We start from the raw sequence: 17,445 nt of genomic DNA, 5'->3' as shown, positions 1-17,445 counted from the left end.
AGGGGGTCTCTTCATGGGCAGGAATGCACACGGTCGGATGGATCATGTTGTTATTCTTCCATGAAGGGGCTTTGATTCCTGCTCAAAAGAGCCATGCAAAGGGTTAACTCTCCTGGAGTTTCACTTACTGGCCTCCTGTGGCCGTTTAGCTATTTCAAGTTGGCCAGGTTTGGTTGGCAGTTTGAAGCAATGATAGAAAACTGCCGGGAGAGAAGGCCTAACCACCCCCACCAGCCCGCCCCACCAGCGCACAGCCGCCTGCTGCCCCCTTGTGGCGACTCGGCACAAACGCGGGGCGGCCAGCCCGCGGGGCGGAGCTTTCAAGGAAAACACAAACAGCTCCATAAAAATCACAGCACGAAGACCACGTGTATAGTATAAAATGGAGAAGTTTATCCATTATCTTGGCTATTTAGGTCAAAAGTACATGAGTTTTGATTCCTCTCACTGCAAAGCAAGCTATCTTGGCCTTAGGACTTGCCTCAGAGCTTCTTTCCACCAGCACAGAACCACAGATCCTGTTCCAGACCAGAGCGCTTAGGAGAAAACAAAGCCAACACAGAAAGGATGAACAGAACCGAGCTGTGTCCACAAAATACCCAGAAGTCCTGTCATCTCCAGTGAACATGGGTGGCCTGCCTGAGAGGGACATGGGGAGCAGCACCCAGTCCTCCGCAGGGCAGACACGATGTCACCCTCCCACCTTCTCTACACCAGGTGGCCTCACGACCCCTAGCTTCCTGAGTTCTGACGCAGCTCCGCCATGCGTCCTCCACTTCAGTTTAATCAACACTGATATTCAGGGGATGAAGGCAAAGATGGGGGGACAGGGGCGGGGACGCTGGAAGCAGCTTTCTTGGCTGAACCCCAGAGTGCTCAGATAAGGAAGACGATGCCCTCGGAGACCATGACCTGGTTGTCATCCTGCATCTTGTTCAGCGCAGCCTGGATCTCCACGGAGGAGAAGGGCTCTTCTCTGTCCCGGTTGACGGATTCTGTGAGGCGATTCATGCCTACCGACTGTGCGTGAGCTTCCTGGAACACCTCCAAGAGGGCCGCCTTGAAGGCTTTCAACCTGCCCAAAACGGGAGAGAAAGGTGAAGGAGGGGGAAACGGCCTGAACGCTCTCAGGCCAGATCCGTGCTCAGAAGTGACAGAGTTCATCAGCACAGCCATCCCCCCAACTGTCACACACACATGCTGCCCCGATGGGCGCTCCAAGCCCAAGCTTCCCCCTTAGAGCCAAGCTGTTGTATCACAGCGCTTCCTGCGCCCTGAGAAAGAGCAGCATTTAAAAACCACTGCCTTTGAGGATGTGGGAAATTGGCGGCCATGTGCTGTTGACAGAAATGCCAAACAGAACAGCGTCTTTGGGAGGCAAGTTAGCCACACGTACTGTAATTTTAAAGTGCGTATCCTCTGACCCAGAGAGACCACTTCCGGAAACTAACGCCACAGCTATACTGGCATTACAGCACGGGGTAAATGTAAGAATGCTTTACTGTAAATAGAAGTTCTGTGAGAGCTAAACGTCCATCATAGAAAACACAAAATAAAAATTTACACCATGGAAACAGTGCAGTCATTGAAGAAGGAGCTCTACGACTTGATTCAGAAAGTTCAATTGTCCAGTGGTCGTCTCTCGAAGTGGAATTACAATTGAGCTTCACATTTTTTCCTAAATACTTCTCAGCGTGTTCAGATTTCCTTTGCTAAATGTGTTGCATTATGTGTGTTTAAGGTATTAAAAGAAAAAAAAGAAACCTGAGTCACGGAGTTCCTCTGGTGTCCAGTAAACATAAAATTTAGAGCTAAAACTGTTTCTGAACCTCTAGTGGTAAAAATTTTTTAAATCTCGAAACAAATGACAATTCAGTAAGAAAAAAGTATCCTACTGAGAAAAACCCCAGGTTCCAGTAAGACATAAATTCTGTCCTTGCTCTGAAACTCTTCCTCCTGACCTCACAAGGACTTCAGTTAAAATCCCCACAGACAGAATTATTTCTAAAGAAAATGGTAAAACACAAACTGAGGGTTCTGAGTAAAGAGTACGCAAGCATTCTTTACACTGTTTTCGCAGCTTTTTTCAACTTTGGAATTCTCACCAGAATATGAAACTTTCCATACACCCTCAAGCCCCTGGTGCCGAGCTCCACTGACGACAGCTGGTTCCGCACCCTCCCGGGAGAGGTGCTCCTGACTCACCTGGAGTCACTCAACTCCACCTTCTGGGACTCCTTGGTCTCCTGTGAGTCTGCCGCCTTTGGAGTGTGCACTGGAGGGGAAAGGGGTGCAGAGGGGCAGGAGACAAGGTGAAGCACATCCAGACACGGCGGCTCCTCCTCTCCATCCTCACTGAGCCTATGCAGCTCATCCCTGGGGTTCCTGGGATGGGGCATCGAGTCAGGCAGGGGACCCTCGGGCTGTGGGACCTGGGATGCTGGCAACAGGCTTGGCAGAGAGCACACAGCTCACTGAGCAGGAAGCAGACGATGGGGCAGAGCTTATTTCCAAAGTTGTGACTGTGGGTTCCCTGGGGCTCTCCTGGGTCAAACCTCCTGGACCAGGGCCCCAAGTGGGAAACGACCAGAAAACGTGGTACATGGAGCACCAGAGTCAGGAGTCAGGGGGCACCTCGTTACCAAGAGGGGACACTTGCTCACCCTGAGGCATGTCCTCCTCGGTGTCGCTGAAGTCGTAGGGGTCATAGGAGTCTCCATCCTTGGCATCTGAGTGACGGGTCTTCCTCCTAAAATACCCACAGCAGTTAAGAGACAGCCTTTGGTGAGCGCCATCCTGCGCCACTGACTGTAGGAAAAAAGAACGAGAACCATCTACGGTCCCAGTGGGACGCTGGGCTGGGCCTGTACAAACTGCTGCTTTTTCTCAAAGGGACCAAACATCTCTAACCAGAACACAAGCAGGCCCTGCCTCTCCGCACCTTTCCCATCACCAGCCCCATAAACTCAACCACAGGCCTGAGAGGGGAAACTAATCTGGAGGAAAGATTTTGAAATGTGGATTCAACAGCCTCTATCCGCGTGGGTTATGGCTCCTGCTCCTCACTCAGTACGTCTCTAATAGGAAAGAGGCCAGAGGCCTCCCACCAAGGACAACAGGGGGCCACTTCCCTCTCCTCTGCCGGGCCACTGACACCCTCAGACCCTCTACAGGGCTGGTCTAGGACCCTTTCCCGAAAGAACGTGACGTCACCCCCAGCCCTTGCCCCTCCCCGGCCTCCCGGCCCTAACCGGAATCTTCTCCTTTCTCTGCCCTGTCCCACCTCTTCCTCTTCTGCTCTTGGTCCTCCTGGCTTTTCTCTGCCTCATCTTCTGACTCTGATTCATCCTCACTTCGTTTTCTCCGCTTCTTCTCCTTCTCAAGGACCTAGAACCAAGCCAAGTGTGGGGGCGGGAGGGTCACAGATGCAGGGGACTGAATAAAGAACCATCAGCAGCAGTGACTCCCTGGGACTGAGGACTTGGCCTCTCTCGTCCCCGAGTCCCAGGACCAGGGGATCGGCTGCTACCCACCTGTACACCTGCTGCGTCCCACACCTTTCTCACAGTAGGTGCTCAAGAGCGCCCACTGAATACAGGACTGGAAAAAAGTCCAGTCTATAATGGTTAAGTGGAAAACAATTCATTTCTTCATAAATCACACATTTAACTTAAATTTAAGACGACCTCCAAAGAGAATAAATCAGGAATAACTTATTAGACCCACAACTGAACCCCAAAGGGCTACAAGCCACCAGACTGGGGTCGGGGGAGAGCGCTGAGGAGAAGGGAGTCGAGGCTTCAAGGTCTGGTGTCTAAAATGACACACAGTGTCATAGCAGAAAACAGAAACGCAGTGAGAGGCAAAATTGAGGGACACCTGATGAGACCTCCAAGGGGAAAGGTGGATCCTTTGGAAACACCTACTTCTTCAAGAGGCAAAGGAAGGAGTAAACAGAGCAGTAGGCTGACGGGGCAGCACCTCGGCGAAGCCTTCCAGCTGGTCCTCCCATGCGCCAGCACTGAGGACGGCTGGTGCTACAGGTCCCAGAGGAAGAGGCCCGCTGAAAGACGCTGCTTTCTGCAGACCACCCCAGTCAGGAGTGAGGCATGGCGGCCGTGAGGCCTGAGCACCGACGGTTCACCCCATTCCTTCAGTTCATTCAGAAGGACTCCCAGCCAGCACTGGGGCCTTACCTTCTTGAAGTAAGCGTACTGGACCAACTCCACTGCCTCCTCTGCATCCTGCAGGTCCACGGTCTTGCTCATGCGGGCCTTGGCATGGGCTGTGGCCAATCGAATCAGAGTCTCCAGTGTCCGGGCTGTCACTGGAGATGTCTGGGGGAGAACACCGGGGAGGGTTACTCTTCCAGAGTCCCTGCGGCCTGCCTGGAACTCCCGCCTTGCCCACCGCACAGAGAGGGAAAGGCTCCAATAGAAGAGCTCCCAGAAGCCCACGCCATGGAGGCAGAAAGAGTAAGATTCAGAAAAACAGGTATGACCACAGAAACGCGACCGGGGGAAGCCAGGGGAGGGGGATAAGGTGCACGGGGCAGAGACAGCAGGAGAGCACAGCAGCGAAGGAAGAAAAGCAGCCCTCCACCGCAGGCCGGCCGCACCAGGGCCCTGCTCCCATGTCTGCTCCATCAGTCAGCCCCTGAGTACCCCGGAGCGGCTTTACAGATGAGGAAAAATGGCACCTGTAAGAGCTTCAAGTTTGTCCAAGGTCACACCACCTGGGGGTGTGGGCGAGGTTATGAGGACAGACTTCCTCGAATTGGGTAAACCCAACTAAGTCCAGAGGAACAGGATTCTGAAACGTTCTTATCAAGTGGTTCTCTCTGGGGTGGGGGAATCCCAAACTGGGGAGCTTTCATCTTTTTTAAATGCTTTGGTCTGAGTGGCATTCCTCGTCTAACCAATCAGAACGTCCGTTAGGACTGAACGTGTGTACTCTTAACGTTTCAGGTGATCCTGCTGTGCCCTCCGAGGTAAGCATCCCTGACGTTATCCAACCTTCTTGTTTTATGGATGAAAAACTGCGACCTGGGAGGCGACAGGATGCATACAAGGTCCAAGCGTTACTGAAGCCTTGGCCTGCTTGTTCCCACCCCCCCCAACCCCCCCACACCCACCCCTGGTCTCCCATCCTCTGATGCTTCAGAGATGTTACCTGGTCACGTCTGCTCTCTAGTGTTCCAAATTATGACTTATATCCAATGTGACATTCAAAAGTAAATATAATCATATTTAAGTAAATTCAGATTTTTTTGTGATTTAGAGAGCTACCAGAGTTTGTAGGTGATACATTCCATTATTGCCTTGATTCTTGAATAAACGAAAGCTGGTGAAACCCTTGCCTGCACGAGCAGAACTACAGGACCCAAATGAGAGATTTACCCATCCCACCAAGACCACAACTAAAACAGGGTATTGTGTTCGGTGGGAGGGCCTATGGCACACATTCACATGATGGGAGGAACAATGAAAACAGACAGGAGGTTGTTTAATCTGAAGAAAACAAGTCACACTTGTACAATCTCCAGAAAACAAAACTAAAGCCTATGGGTAGAAGCTATGGGGAAGCAGGTTTAACCTCAATAAACAGAAGCACATTCTGACATTTCAGAGCAGTCATGGACTAGGCATGCTGCCACAGAGGCGTCAAGGAAGTCCCTGCAGGAATTCCAGAAGACAGAATTCCAGACTGGGTGTGAGCCTGAAGAGACAATCTGGGATCACGTCTGAATCCAGCAGTCTTTGTCTTTATCACACGGTGACGGTTTGAGACCTGGGTCTTTCTGCTGTGAAATCCCATATAAACTACACTGCCCCAAGATTTAGATAAGTTCATGGGCAGGTGTATCAGATTTATAGAAACAGCTGTGGGTGATCAGAGCCGCCAAACACCTGTCTGTCAAAGTCCAGCTCAACATCACACTCTGGGAACCCTTCCCTGACACACATACGCCTCCGGAAAGTCTGAAGGAAAAATTCACAGCTTCTTCATCTATACTCCGTGTTTGACACTCATTCCTTCCTGGGTACCACACTGGTGTATCCGTATGAATGTGACATATGACTGTCCCATCTACCTTTCTGCCTCCCAGGCCCAGGTCTGAGCCCGGGGAGGACTGCATGGAAGAACAGAGTCGCCCAGTTCCCAGAAGTCACTCGTATGTTTGCTGAATGAATCACAGCTTCTGGAGGCCAAGGTCATCTGAATTACTGGGACATACGTGACTCTGGGGTTTACACTGCATTTTCCTTTGTAAAAGGAAAGGATTAAAATTGTGTAACAGGGAGCCCTTCAGACCCAGAATAAAAAGGTAGAGAAACGCTAGGTCGGAAGACTTCCGGAGCTCCAGGAGAGCAGGACTCGGTCGCTGTCCGCAGGGGGCGCTCACCCTGGCGGTGTCGGAGCTCACGCTGTCCTGGCTGCGCAAGCGGGAGTACTCCTCCGCGATGTGGGCCCCCGACTCCTGCGTCAGGACCGGCTTGATGATTTTGGCCACGTGGATGTATTTCTTCATGAAAGCAGCGCTCACCATCTTCTCCCTGGACCCACATACAGTCAGTTTCACTTCCTGGCCTCAGCTCAGCACCGGCTTGGAGTGGAGGCTCTGCCTTTCCTCCAGGAAGTCAAGGTCATGTGACCGAGCACAGCCTGGAACCCACTGTCATAAACCCCGTTTACAAAGAATGTGCACAAGACCCTCTCACATACTTGTCTATTTCTGCAGGTATCACTTGTGAAGGAGGCAGTTTAGATGTTATTTGCCCTACTTTATCAGTGGGAAAACTATGGCTCAGAGAACCTTAAATGGGCTCAAATTTAATCTTCTGACTCCAAATTCTATGTTCTTAAACCAACAGGTATGAGACTATGCCATGCTTCCTACTGCAGCATGGCCAAAGACAGAGGAATGGGAGCTCACCTGTCACGCTGAGCCCCTGACCACCACTCTGCTTTACCCACATCCACCTGCAGAGCCTCCAGTGCTGGCCACCGACTGCCCCTTCGACATCACCTCACCACAAACGGCCACAAGACCCACGCAAGACTCCATGTACGTGGGGACCGTGACACACCCGCCACCAGTTATGAATGTCGTCAAAGCCCTCCATTTTAGAAAAGATCAGAACCAAGGCTCAATCACCCACTAACATACAAATCTACAAGGCAAGTGTACAGGAAAAAGGGTGTATCTGTGGACCCAGAAAACAGGCCCACAACATTGTGACTCCAGGTGTGACCTTGGCTGGGGCAGCAGGTCTAAGTCTGCTCTAACATGACACAGATCCCAATTCCCTCAAGGAGGAGGTCTAAAGAATGTGGCTCACTTTTTCTTCTTGGTCCCATGCAGAAGGTTGTCATGCTTCTCGTAAATCTGGGTGTCTTGCTGGTCTTCCTGGCTAAAGTTGGGGTCATCCGTAGCCAGGATATCTACGGAACTACCTAAAGGCATAGCTGGAAAGCACAAGCCGAGAGAAAGGAGATTAAGAAAGAGCTTAGCCCGAGGGAAACTGTGTCTTCTGAAGAGAGACAAGACTTACAAAGCAAGGACCCAGAAGGAAGCAGACACATGGGGCCCATAAATAAGAAGGTGGAATCACCTGGCCCACAGAAGATGCTCAAAGGTGTTCCCAGACCCAGAACTGGACAAAAGACACACCTTAGGAGTGGCCAGGGAGGCGAGGGCACCTTCCACACCCACCCCACTGGGCTGGGCCCGAGGTAACAGCCTTGTCCAGGGCCCTCCCACCAGTCAGTCCTCGTCTTCTCGCAGCCTCACCATCGCCATCCTGCTCCCCAGGTGCCCGGTAGCGGTGCATTCGGAGGACATGGTCCGAGATCTCGCGATCCTGCTCGGGGTCCATGTTGTCCAGCATGATGAACAGGAGGTCGAAGCGGGACAGCAGTGAGTCCTGCAGCCCGATGTTCTCCATAGGGGTCTTGTACTGGTCATACTGGGGGGAACACAAGGAAAAAGGAGTGGAGGCCACATGCATGGGAAGAGGACACGGGGGCCGCTGATGGGTTAGGGGGTGAGAATGGAAGACTAGACCTTCAAACACAAAGCAAACGAGCAGTGAAGAAGTAAAGCACTTTGAAGCTACAAAAAACTGATCCATTTATTGGATGTGCAGCCTTTCTCGAATTGAAGCTCAGGTGACCTGCTCTGACTCAGAGCACATGTCCTTCCTTCCAGGCAAACAGAGCCCCACCTCCCACCCAGCTTTGGTGCCTCTAACAGGCTGAGTCTGAGCCTCAGAACCAGCCTCCTCCTTCCTGAGCTTTATTCTGCTCCTCTCATCCCAGGCAGGACTGACTCCAGAAGAGGAGCTCCTCTTCCCTACCTGTTATGAAGATATGACCAGCCGGCTAAGCCAGAAACCCTTGGCACCTCTGGAGTCCTTACTCAGCAGGTACCGGGTAAAGTCTCAGTGAAAACGGGTGCTAATCTCTAAGTCATCATGTTTTAAGGCTCAAGGGGGATTTTTCCTGGGGTTCATGAACACCTACTCTTACAGTTCCATTCTGTAGCATTCTGTGGCTGCTGCCCACCCACAGTCAGAGGCCTGCTGGGATCACAGGTAATGTCAGCATTCCTGAGCAGGTTCACGTTCAGGACCTGCCATTTTCTCCCTACGTTTCCCAGTGTAATTCTTCAGAATGACATCACACATGTTACCATTAATCTAAAACCCTATGCTTCTCAACCCTGTCTACACGTTAGAACCACCCTCGGAGTCTTCCTAAACCATGGCTACCAAGGGCCCCAACCCAGAGATTTGGATTCAGAAGCTCTGGGCTGGGGATAAGGCGCCTGTATGTTTAAAAACGCCACCAAAACAGGTATTCCTATATGCTGTGGGATCATGAATTGTCCAAGTACAGGGTCCAAATCCTGCTCTGCCATGTTCTAGCTTGCAACTCTTTTTTTTTTTTTAATGGAGGTGCTGTGGATTGAACTCAGGACCTTGCACACACGCTCTACCGCTGAGCTATACCCTTCCACCTAGCTTGCAACTCTTGAGCAAGTTACTTAACCTTTTATGCCTTCAACTTCTCATCTGTCAAATGAGGATAGTACTGATCTACCTCACAGGATTATTGTGAGGATGAAAGGAGTTAATAAGTATAAAGCATCTGCAAGTATTAGTTAATAGTATTATAATAGTACAATCTTAGAAGGACAACTTGGCAATCTACCAAAATAAAAATGCATGTAACTGTTAATCTAGTAATCCCATTGCTAGGTATTCATTCCCAAATGTTTAATAAAATACACCTAAAGGGATGTTCATTGTAGATTCATTCATAACAGCAGGGGGAAGGGAAAACAAACGCCCATCAAATGGAGGCTGGCTAAACAAATTACTGTAAGTCTATAAAAGGAATACTAGACAGCTACTTAAAAAAAACTTAAAAAAAAAAAACAAAAACAAACAAAAAAAACCCCTACACTCAGCAAACTCCAAGCCATATAAATATAAAACATTACACCTAAATGCATTATAGTCATACTAAAAAGCAAAGATCAATAAATACTTAACAAGGAGTTAACTTACTAGGGCACGCTTAAGTTTTTGTTTCCTGAAACACTCATGAGCTGTTGGTAGTTATTTCTCTGGAAGGAGCAGGAGAGAGAAACCAGGCTCTTCGTTTCCCTATTGTATCTCTCTGCTCTGTAAACTGTCCTACCATCTGCATGCAGTGCTTTTATTTTAGTGTCACGCAGGTTACCTGAGCTGTGAAACTACAGGTCACTTTTGCTTTCTTCTTTGCATTTTTAAAAAGTTACTGTAAGTAAGCAACTTTCCAGGGGCTTCTGACGTGCATGAATAGGTGAGGAGCCAGCACCCTAAACCAAGGACAGAAATAAGACGGCGATCTTACTCTAGCCTGAGGCCTGTTACTCCCCTGGGTCACCTAGAAAAAACTCAGTGACGCAGCAGAACCAAATGAAGGTGAGGACAACAGCCGGGTGCTGCCTCCACTCACCCTGCCGTAGACGGGGTTGGCAGCAGCCAGCACACTGCAGCGGGCATTGAGCCGGGCATGGATGCCGGCCTTGGCGATGGTGACTCGGCCCTGCTCCATCACCTCGTGGATGGCCGTGCGGTCCATGTCAGACATCTTGTCAAACTCATCAATGCACACCACGCCTCGGTCAGCCAGGACCATGGCCCCTGCCTCCAGACGGCGCTCCCCTGGGAGGCGGGGAGAGAATACAAGCTACCGTTAGGTTGCAGGGGACGGGGAGAGACTTCAAGCTCCTTCCTAAGTACCTCACACTGCCACACTTGAGGATGAGAATGGAGAGGTGTCTGTTATCAGAGACTCAGAAGAAACCCAGGGGTCACCTTTTCAAGCTCCAATCTGAACAGGTTTCCTGGTCCCACTGTGACAGTGCCACAGAGAGCCTCCAGCAAACCTTCTTTAGATAGATGTGCCCTTTCATTCTCACCTTCAAGTGATTTCCCACCTGGACCTCTGTTCTCTTTTCACTGGTCTTCAAATCCTTTCCTCTAGTTTAAGTAGTACAATCTTCACTTTTATTTCCCTTCCAATTTAAGTTTTCTCCTTCAAAACTCTTTCAAATCACCTCCTAGCAGACATTCTTGTCAACAGAGGGCCACTCAAAGATTTATACCATTCACCTACTGTTGCCAGATACTCAGTCCTCCCGTCTGGCCCAAACTAACCCCTCAAGTGTATCTTCCCCACACAACCAGGGCCTGGAGCAAACTCAAAGAATCCGTGCTCATCTCTCGCTAAACCTTTGCCAAGGACCCAGGAATCCATACCTGTCTCCTGGTCAGTGGTGACAGCAGCCGTGAGACCCACTCCAGAGGAGCCCCGGCCGGTGGTGGGGATGGCCCTCGGAGCAGTGCAAAGCACGTACCGCAGAAGCTGGGACTTGGCGACCGAAGGGTCTCCTGTAATTGGACGGGGGCAGTGGTGACGCCGGGACATTCCCCTGCCCCCAGCAGGTGCTGCTTTTCTAGAACAGCTCTTAACGTAAGAGAAATCCATAGTCATTGGCGTTAATGTGACTTCTTTCACTTTCCCTTTACCATTCGTGAAAGAATACATTTTTGGCATCCTAAATCAGGAAACCCCAAAAGAATAAAAACAATTTTAAAAATTCATTGTAGACTTCTGCCCTCTGATGGGACTGAACAGGGCAGGCCGGGGACGGGTGCAGTTTGACAGACCATGGACTCCTGCACAGGGTTAGACCACAGGGCTAGAGCAGTGCCTGACTGCATACCAATCAGAAGGATGTTGATGTCTCCCCGGATGTGGCTGCCATTCTCCAGGTCTCGTTCCACACCCCCCAAGAGCAGGCAGAGGATCGCCTTCTTGACGTAGTCATGCCCGTGGATGCTTGGCGCCAGCGACCGGGCCAGCTGGTCAAAGATATCCTATGGTGGGGACGACCGCGGAATGAAAAGACCAGGAGACGCCACGGGGCTTGAGGAACTCACTTCCTGCTTCGCCCCGTGTAAACTGCTGGATGAAATACACTGTAATTGTAAAAGCTTCTTTTAAGACTTTCACGCTGATCAGACCATTATCTGAACAGACACAGAGGAAGCTTTAATCTGCTCTAAGAAAAAAAGTGTTCTCTGGCTCAAAATGTTTTAGGTTTAATAAGAATGTGTACAGTCTTCAGCAGTAACCTTCGTCACACATGCATATATTTTGCTCAATTCTAAATGTGGACATTCTGTCTTTAAAAAGAAATTTTAAGGCAAAATAAATCAGAGAACTAAAATTAAAAATAACATATTTTAAATTTAAGTAATGATGCATCACTAACGTATTCGGGAGACTCACTGGCCCACTGATATCCTAACTTCTATTCTACTATTTGTATAAGGTTCAGTTAGCAGTTAGCACTAGAGAAATATTAAAGGTAAACAGCAAAAACGTCCTTTTGTTCACTGGCTCAATACTAGAAGCTAACGCTAATACTTCAGAGAACAGGACCCGAACAAACCCATCCCCGCCCTCAGATCCCCAAAGGACACGCAGACCTTGGAACGAGTTTTACTGAACTTCTTGATCTTGGCTATGTCCTCAGCTGAAAATGAAGGCTGAACGTCCTTGCTCATCTGCTTCACGTTGCAGGCGATCAGGACAGTCCTGGGACAGAGGGGAGGACAGGAGGCTGTTTTCAATGCCTAACACCAAAGCCTTCCTAGGCTACTCTTCCAGAATGGCGAAGCAGCAAAAAGGAAAGCAGAAAAAGAAAAGCTGTTCTGAGTTCAACCACAAACACAACACAAAACATGCAGATGACGCCGCTCCTCAGGATTTACCTCCTGCCATGTGCACTGAAGGAGGGTAGGAATACATGAGTGACTCCCAGGGAAGCCAGGAGGCTGGAACCATGTTACCAATAACCCGCTCTCTTAGCCTAAGGCAGCATCACCAGTTTTAACTGACAGAAAAGAGGGAGCCTGCCTCCCAGGCAGGCAGAGCCCTGCACCTGTCTAATGGAACTCTTGAGAAGGCGGCCAACTGGAGAAAGACTGCTACCGGAAGGCACCATGCTGGCAACATTCCCAATGCCTCGTGCCTGGCTGTCTACCTGAAGGTCCCTGAGGTGTAGCCTCCCTTCTTTCCAGGCAGGCAGCGGTAGGTCCCCACCACTTGGACGCGGTCACCAGGCTTCACTCTATCCACCAAGTCATCGTCCAGAATGACGTCCACGGAGCGGGGAAGCTGGCCGGCGGGGGCCTTCTCTGGCATCTCCTGGATGGTGATGATCTGGTGGTCCTTGTAGACAGAAAGGCCATATTCTGTCTCAAGAGGATTGTTCTCCTCATCCTGGAAAAGACACACAGGAAGGCAGAGTCATCTCAGCCCTGCCTTAGACATGCCACTCTCACTTGTTGTAGGAAACAAATGTAACTTGGAGATAACCTCATGAGATTAGTATCCAGGAACAAACAACCCCAAATATCTTCCCCAGTATTTTCCATACCTGTCTGTTCTAGTAACAGACCATCTAATGGAAGGGGCAATCTACAGCTGAAAGGGACCATGGCTATGTTCACATCCAAACTAAGATTCTAACTTCCCTTCACTACACTGCGGTATTTCCACTCCTAGGTAATTCCCAACAGCAACGTTCACCCAAAGCCAGGTACTAGAATGTTCACAGCAGCACTATTCCCAATAGCCAAAAGCTGGAAAATACCTGAATGCCATCAACAGAATGGTTCAAATGTGGTACGTCCACACGAGTAAATCCTACACAGCAGTGAAAACGTATGGAATACACCCGCACAGGTGGCTGAATCTCAAAAACGTTGAACAAAAGAAATCCAACACAGACGAGCTTTTCGATTAAACATGAAAACAAAGAACAGTACTCGAAGCTGCTAGACGTCGAGGTTTCAAAGCAGTGTGGTCCTCAAGAGGGACTTCTAAGTGCTCTTAAGATGCTGCTTCCTGGTTTGGGTGCTAATTTTATCAGTATAGTCAGCTTGTGAGATTTCACTGAGCTCTACACTGATGTAAGCTTTTCTGTATATTAAGCCCCAATAAAAATATTTTAAAGTTTTACTTCTTTGCCATTTGATTTTCTCAAAACATGGCAGCTATAACTTATTGAGTGCCTACTATGCGCAAGGAAGTGTCCTGTAATTTCACGAGATTATCTTGGGCAATCATCACAACAACTCGGAACAAAAGCAGGTATTTTTGACATTTTACAAGTAAGGCAAACCAAGGCTGGGAGAGGTTAAAAAGTTCCCCATGGTCACACGGTAAACACCAAAGCCTGCACTTTAAAGAGCCACACTAGACAACCTCCAGGAGACCTGGTCTGGTGTATTTCAGGTCTTGAGCAAAGACGCTTGGCCACAGCCATTAGCAGGGCACCCCTGAGTAGTTTCTGAAGAAATTCTAAAAAGTAGAGAGCTTAGTGAAGAAGAGAGCAGGGTGACTTAGAAACTGGCCTCAGAGTAAAAGGACAAGATCCAAGTCCTTGGGGCCACCACTAACTGGAACACATGCAAGTCATTGAACCTCACCCAGCTGCCCACTTCATCTGGAGATACACAGATTCTCAAGTGTATTTCAGTTATAATTCTAAGAAACTCAGTCTTGTTTGTATGTTAAGATTCTTCCACCAGTTGATACAACCGAAGACCAGGACTGGCTCTCCTTTCTTTGTCCTCCCCAATGCCTGACAATCCTCTGGATACAGCCACTCTCAACTAAAATCTGAAGGTAGGGATAGGCAGGGGTAGAGGGAGTTCAGGCATCAAGTTATCAATACTAATCATCTTCCTTTGTCTCATTAAGTAAAAAGGCCTCCCCTTGTCCTCAAGCTAGATCAATCTGAACAGAGACTAAAGTCATCTCTATATCAACCTTCTCTCAAACTCGCAGTAAAATATTTGCAAAGATTTCAAAGTAGCATTACTGCATACATATTTTTCCACATTATTCTAAGCGGATTATAAAATCATATGATATTATAACTTCACTAAAAGATCACCATAGATGACTTTTTTCCTTCTTTCAACTCTCATAATTTTCCAGATTTTCTAAATAAAATACTTATTCTTTAAAAAAAAACATAAGAATTGTAGAGTTTCCATATTAAACTCTGGCTAGCAATCGATCTTTCCTTTAAACCAATCCTTATTTTTTACCCTGTTTCTCTCTAGAAGAAAGACTTAAGATATTACCCAATTACTTGCATGAAAACAGACATCTCAGAGTCCAACCTCTAAAGAGACTCATTCCGTTCACCCCCCTCACCTTGGTGGGATAGACAGAGCTGGACGGAAAGGCCACCAGGGTGGTGAGATCAGAATAACGTCGCTCTATGGTCTTCTTGGTAGCAGGACAGTAGTGGACACTGCGGACGACTTTGGGACGAACTAGAGAGCCTAGGAATGGAAAATGTGCGTATAAAGTCATCCAACGAGACAGTGAGAAGGTGGGATCTAACCTGGGCAAGCTCATGCTGACTCCAAATACTGTGTCCTTCCAACCAGTTATGCTATTTCAACACAACTTGTCATTACTTTACTTTTATATTTATACACAGAACATCACTGTATCCACGTAATATTTTAAGTTCAGCAGATCCTGACTGAGAAGGAGTAGGAGTTCAGGGTCAGAATCAGGAGACTGCCGAGGACCAAGACTTCTCCATTCTCAGCAGGCTTCAGCATTCTTTGGGCACCGGTGGTCACTCAAAGCCCCCCCTAGTCATGGTGCACCCTGGAGCTCCTCCAAGTTTTACCCTGTAATTTCAATGCTCCTGCTTCTGAAGCCATACTCTACTCCCCAGCTCTACTCGGCCTCTCCTGCCCTCTGGCCCCTCAAGGATATCCCACCTCCATTCTGTGAACTCTTCACTCTAGCCCACTCACATTTAGTGACAATGCCCTCCACACAGACGACACAGCTAAGGAAGCAGGAGGTAAGAGTTCGGGGAGAGACGTGCTTGGAGCCAAAGCTGCCCTCCAAACCTATGTAGAACTCCTCATACTGCTTGGCATACGTAGCGTCAATGGAGGCCACGAAATCCTTTAAGGCCCTCTGGAAGGCAACCAGCTCCTCAAAGGAATTGTTCAGGAGGCTGCAGACAGGCAAGATAAAAAATTAGGCAGAGAAGGCAGAACTCAAAAAAGCTGACCCTCCAAACAGAAGTGGACAGTCTTAGATGACCACAGCTTAGGAGTAGAAATCTAGCTTTGACCTTCTCCTGCCCTCCTACAAGACTCAGTAAAATACATCACAACTGAGTGCCAACTTTAACTCAACTTATCAAAGATGGAGAAATGATACTTGATTAAACATGGAAAGAGAAGCCACTGAAAACGACCACCACCTACTTTGGAAAGAAGTAAAAAACACAGGAGCAGGTGAGGCACTAAGGGCTTTAAGGTCAAAAATGTTTCCAGGTCCTCTCCTGAGAAGCCTGCTTCAGTCCTGGGAAGAGAGGGGAGCCATTCTCACTCCCCTTGGAAGGCATAATACCTTGGAAACCCTTGCCACTCACCGGTTAGCCCTCTTCTCATTTTTCCTACGCAGATCATTCACGTTGACAATTAGCCGGTACTGGTTGTCACTGATCAGCTCCCGAACTTTGCTCTGATAAATTCCCTGGTCTTCCTGCAAAATAATCACCAGATGTCACAACAGCCACAAATTCAAAACTAAGATGTTTTTAAACAGAGGCAGCTCTCATGGCAAGAGAAATATGTCAATCTCTCTGGCAGAACTGAACCCCAATTTCTCCCCCATTTTCACTCGCTAGCCTCAGATTCCAAATACAAGCTAAGAGGCAGGTGGAAAAGTTAGAATGGCTCCTTCAAGGTCCATGCTGTTATTTTTATTATCACCAACAGCTCTTCAGTGTGCACGCATTTCTCAACCTTTAATGGGGAATTAAAACGAGCTCCTAAGAAGTCTTAAAGGACAAGGATACCAACAAAAACCTTATCAAAGTGTAAATTAAGCGGCCTTTTAATATTTATATTAAAGTGACTTTTCGTTGCAGAAATTTTGATGGAATTAAACATTTTCTTTCCCTATCATCCGTATAATGCAGAGTTCTCATATCCGGGCCTAAAGGAGGGAGCCTTGGCTACATTCACACAGAATTACCAATCCTTCAGGATGCTTTACCAACATTCTACGGCTGTCAGAACTGAACTGCAGACAAAAACTCCTTTATTTGCATACCAACACTTTTTCTCTGCACCCTATTTGCTATTGAAAAAGAACGTGGCCAACTTAGGAAGTCTTTTCCTCTGGGTAGGAAAGTCAGGCACTAAAATCTGGGGACCCTAAAAGGCGGTGGGTCACTACGGTCCTCCGACGGTCCTCCTCCCGCCCTCCCTCCAAATTAGAGAGCAGGGAGGAAACTCTAGAAAGTCACCGTGGGCTTGGAAGTCGGGTTTGCACTTGAAGGAAACCTGTCGCCTTTTGCGAGGCCTGGCCACCATTTGTACTCGGGAGAAACTCACAGGGTCGCTCTTAATCACTGCCTCTGCCGCGAGGAGAGCTACAAGGTCGGGGTGTAAGGCCCCGAGCCCCGCGGTCCTCCAGCTCCCGGGTCCGGACGCCGCTCGGCGCCGACCTGCGTCTCTGCGGCCGCCCTCGGCCCCTTGCGCGACCCCCGCGGCTTGCGACCCAGCGCTTCCCTCACCTCGTCGTCCAGAAAGTCCAGGTAATCTCTCTGCGCCTCTCGCAGCTCCACATCGTCCAGCACCACGGTCCCCGCCATGCTCGCAGGCCGGGAACTTTTACCACCGGAGCCGCACGGAGTGTCGCTGGATTGTTCCGCCCGGGCGCGAAAACTTCCCAGCTTTTCCCGCCAACAAAAGCAGCCTCAAGGAAGGGGCGGGATAGCTGAGAGAACATCTACTTCTGATTGGCTGAATCCCCTCACGCGAG

At 49.0% G+C, this 17,445-nt stretch overlaps 1 protein-coding gene across 3 annotated transcripts; it reads right to left on the bottom strand.

The window, feature by feature from the left end:
• Positions 1-371: 371 nt before the first annotated feature.
• Positions 372-17,391, bottom strand: MCM3 (minichromosome maintenance complex component 3). Of its 3 annotated transcripts, none has more exons than XM_006211539.4 (17): positions 17,198-17,389; positions 16,046-16,158; positions 15,414-15,622; positions 14,794-14,924; positions 12,608-12,846; positions 12,051-12,159; positions 11,282-11,435; positions 10,815-10,946; positions 10,009-10,217; positions 7,796-7,970; positions 7,344-7,470; positions 6,407-6,557; positions 4,197-4,337; positions 3,284-3,387; positions 2,664-2,749; positions 2,206-2,275; positions 372-1,075 (listed from the first exon to the last, which is right to left on the bottom strand). In XM_006211539.4, exons 1-17 carry the CDS (start codon positions 17,273-17,275, stop codon positions 877-879), a joined length of 2,427 nt encoding a protein of 808 aa, XP_006211601.2. In that variant the 5' UTR covers positions 17,276-17,389; the 3' UTR covers positions 372-876. The 3 variants fall into 3 exon arrangements, with proteins under 3 accessions (XP_006211601.2, XP_006211600.3, XP_072800926.1); XM_072944825.1 differs by having other exon boundaries at positions 939-1,075; positions 2,206-2,385; positions 17,198-17,391; XM_006211538.4 differs by lacking the exon at positions 16,046-16,158 and having other exon boundaries at positions 17,198-17,250.
• Between the last annotated feature and the right edge of the window lie 54 nt (positions 17,392-17,445).

The sequence above is a fragment of the Vicugna pacos genome, chromosome 20 (assembly GCF_048564905.1).
Source record: "Vicugna pacos chromosome 20, VicPac4, whole genome shotgun sequence".
NCBI lineage: Eukaryota > Metazoa > Chordata > Mammalia > Artiodactyla > Camelidae > Vicugna > Vicugna pacos.
The sequence above is the reverse complement of the archived record's forward strand: the minus strand, read 5'-3'. Positions and strand labels throughout refer to the sequence as shown.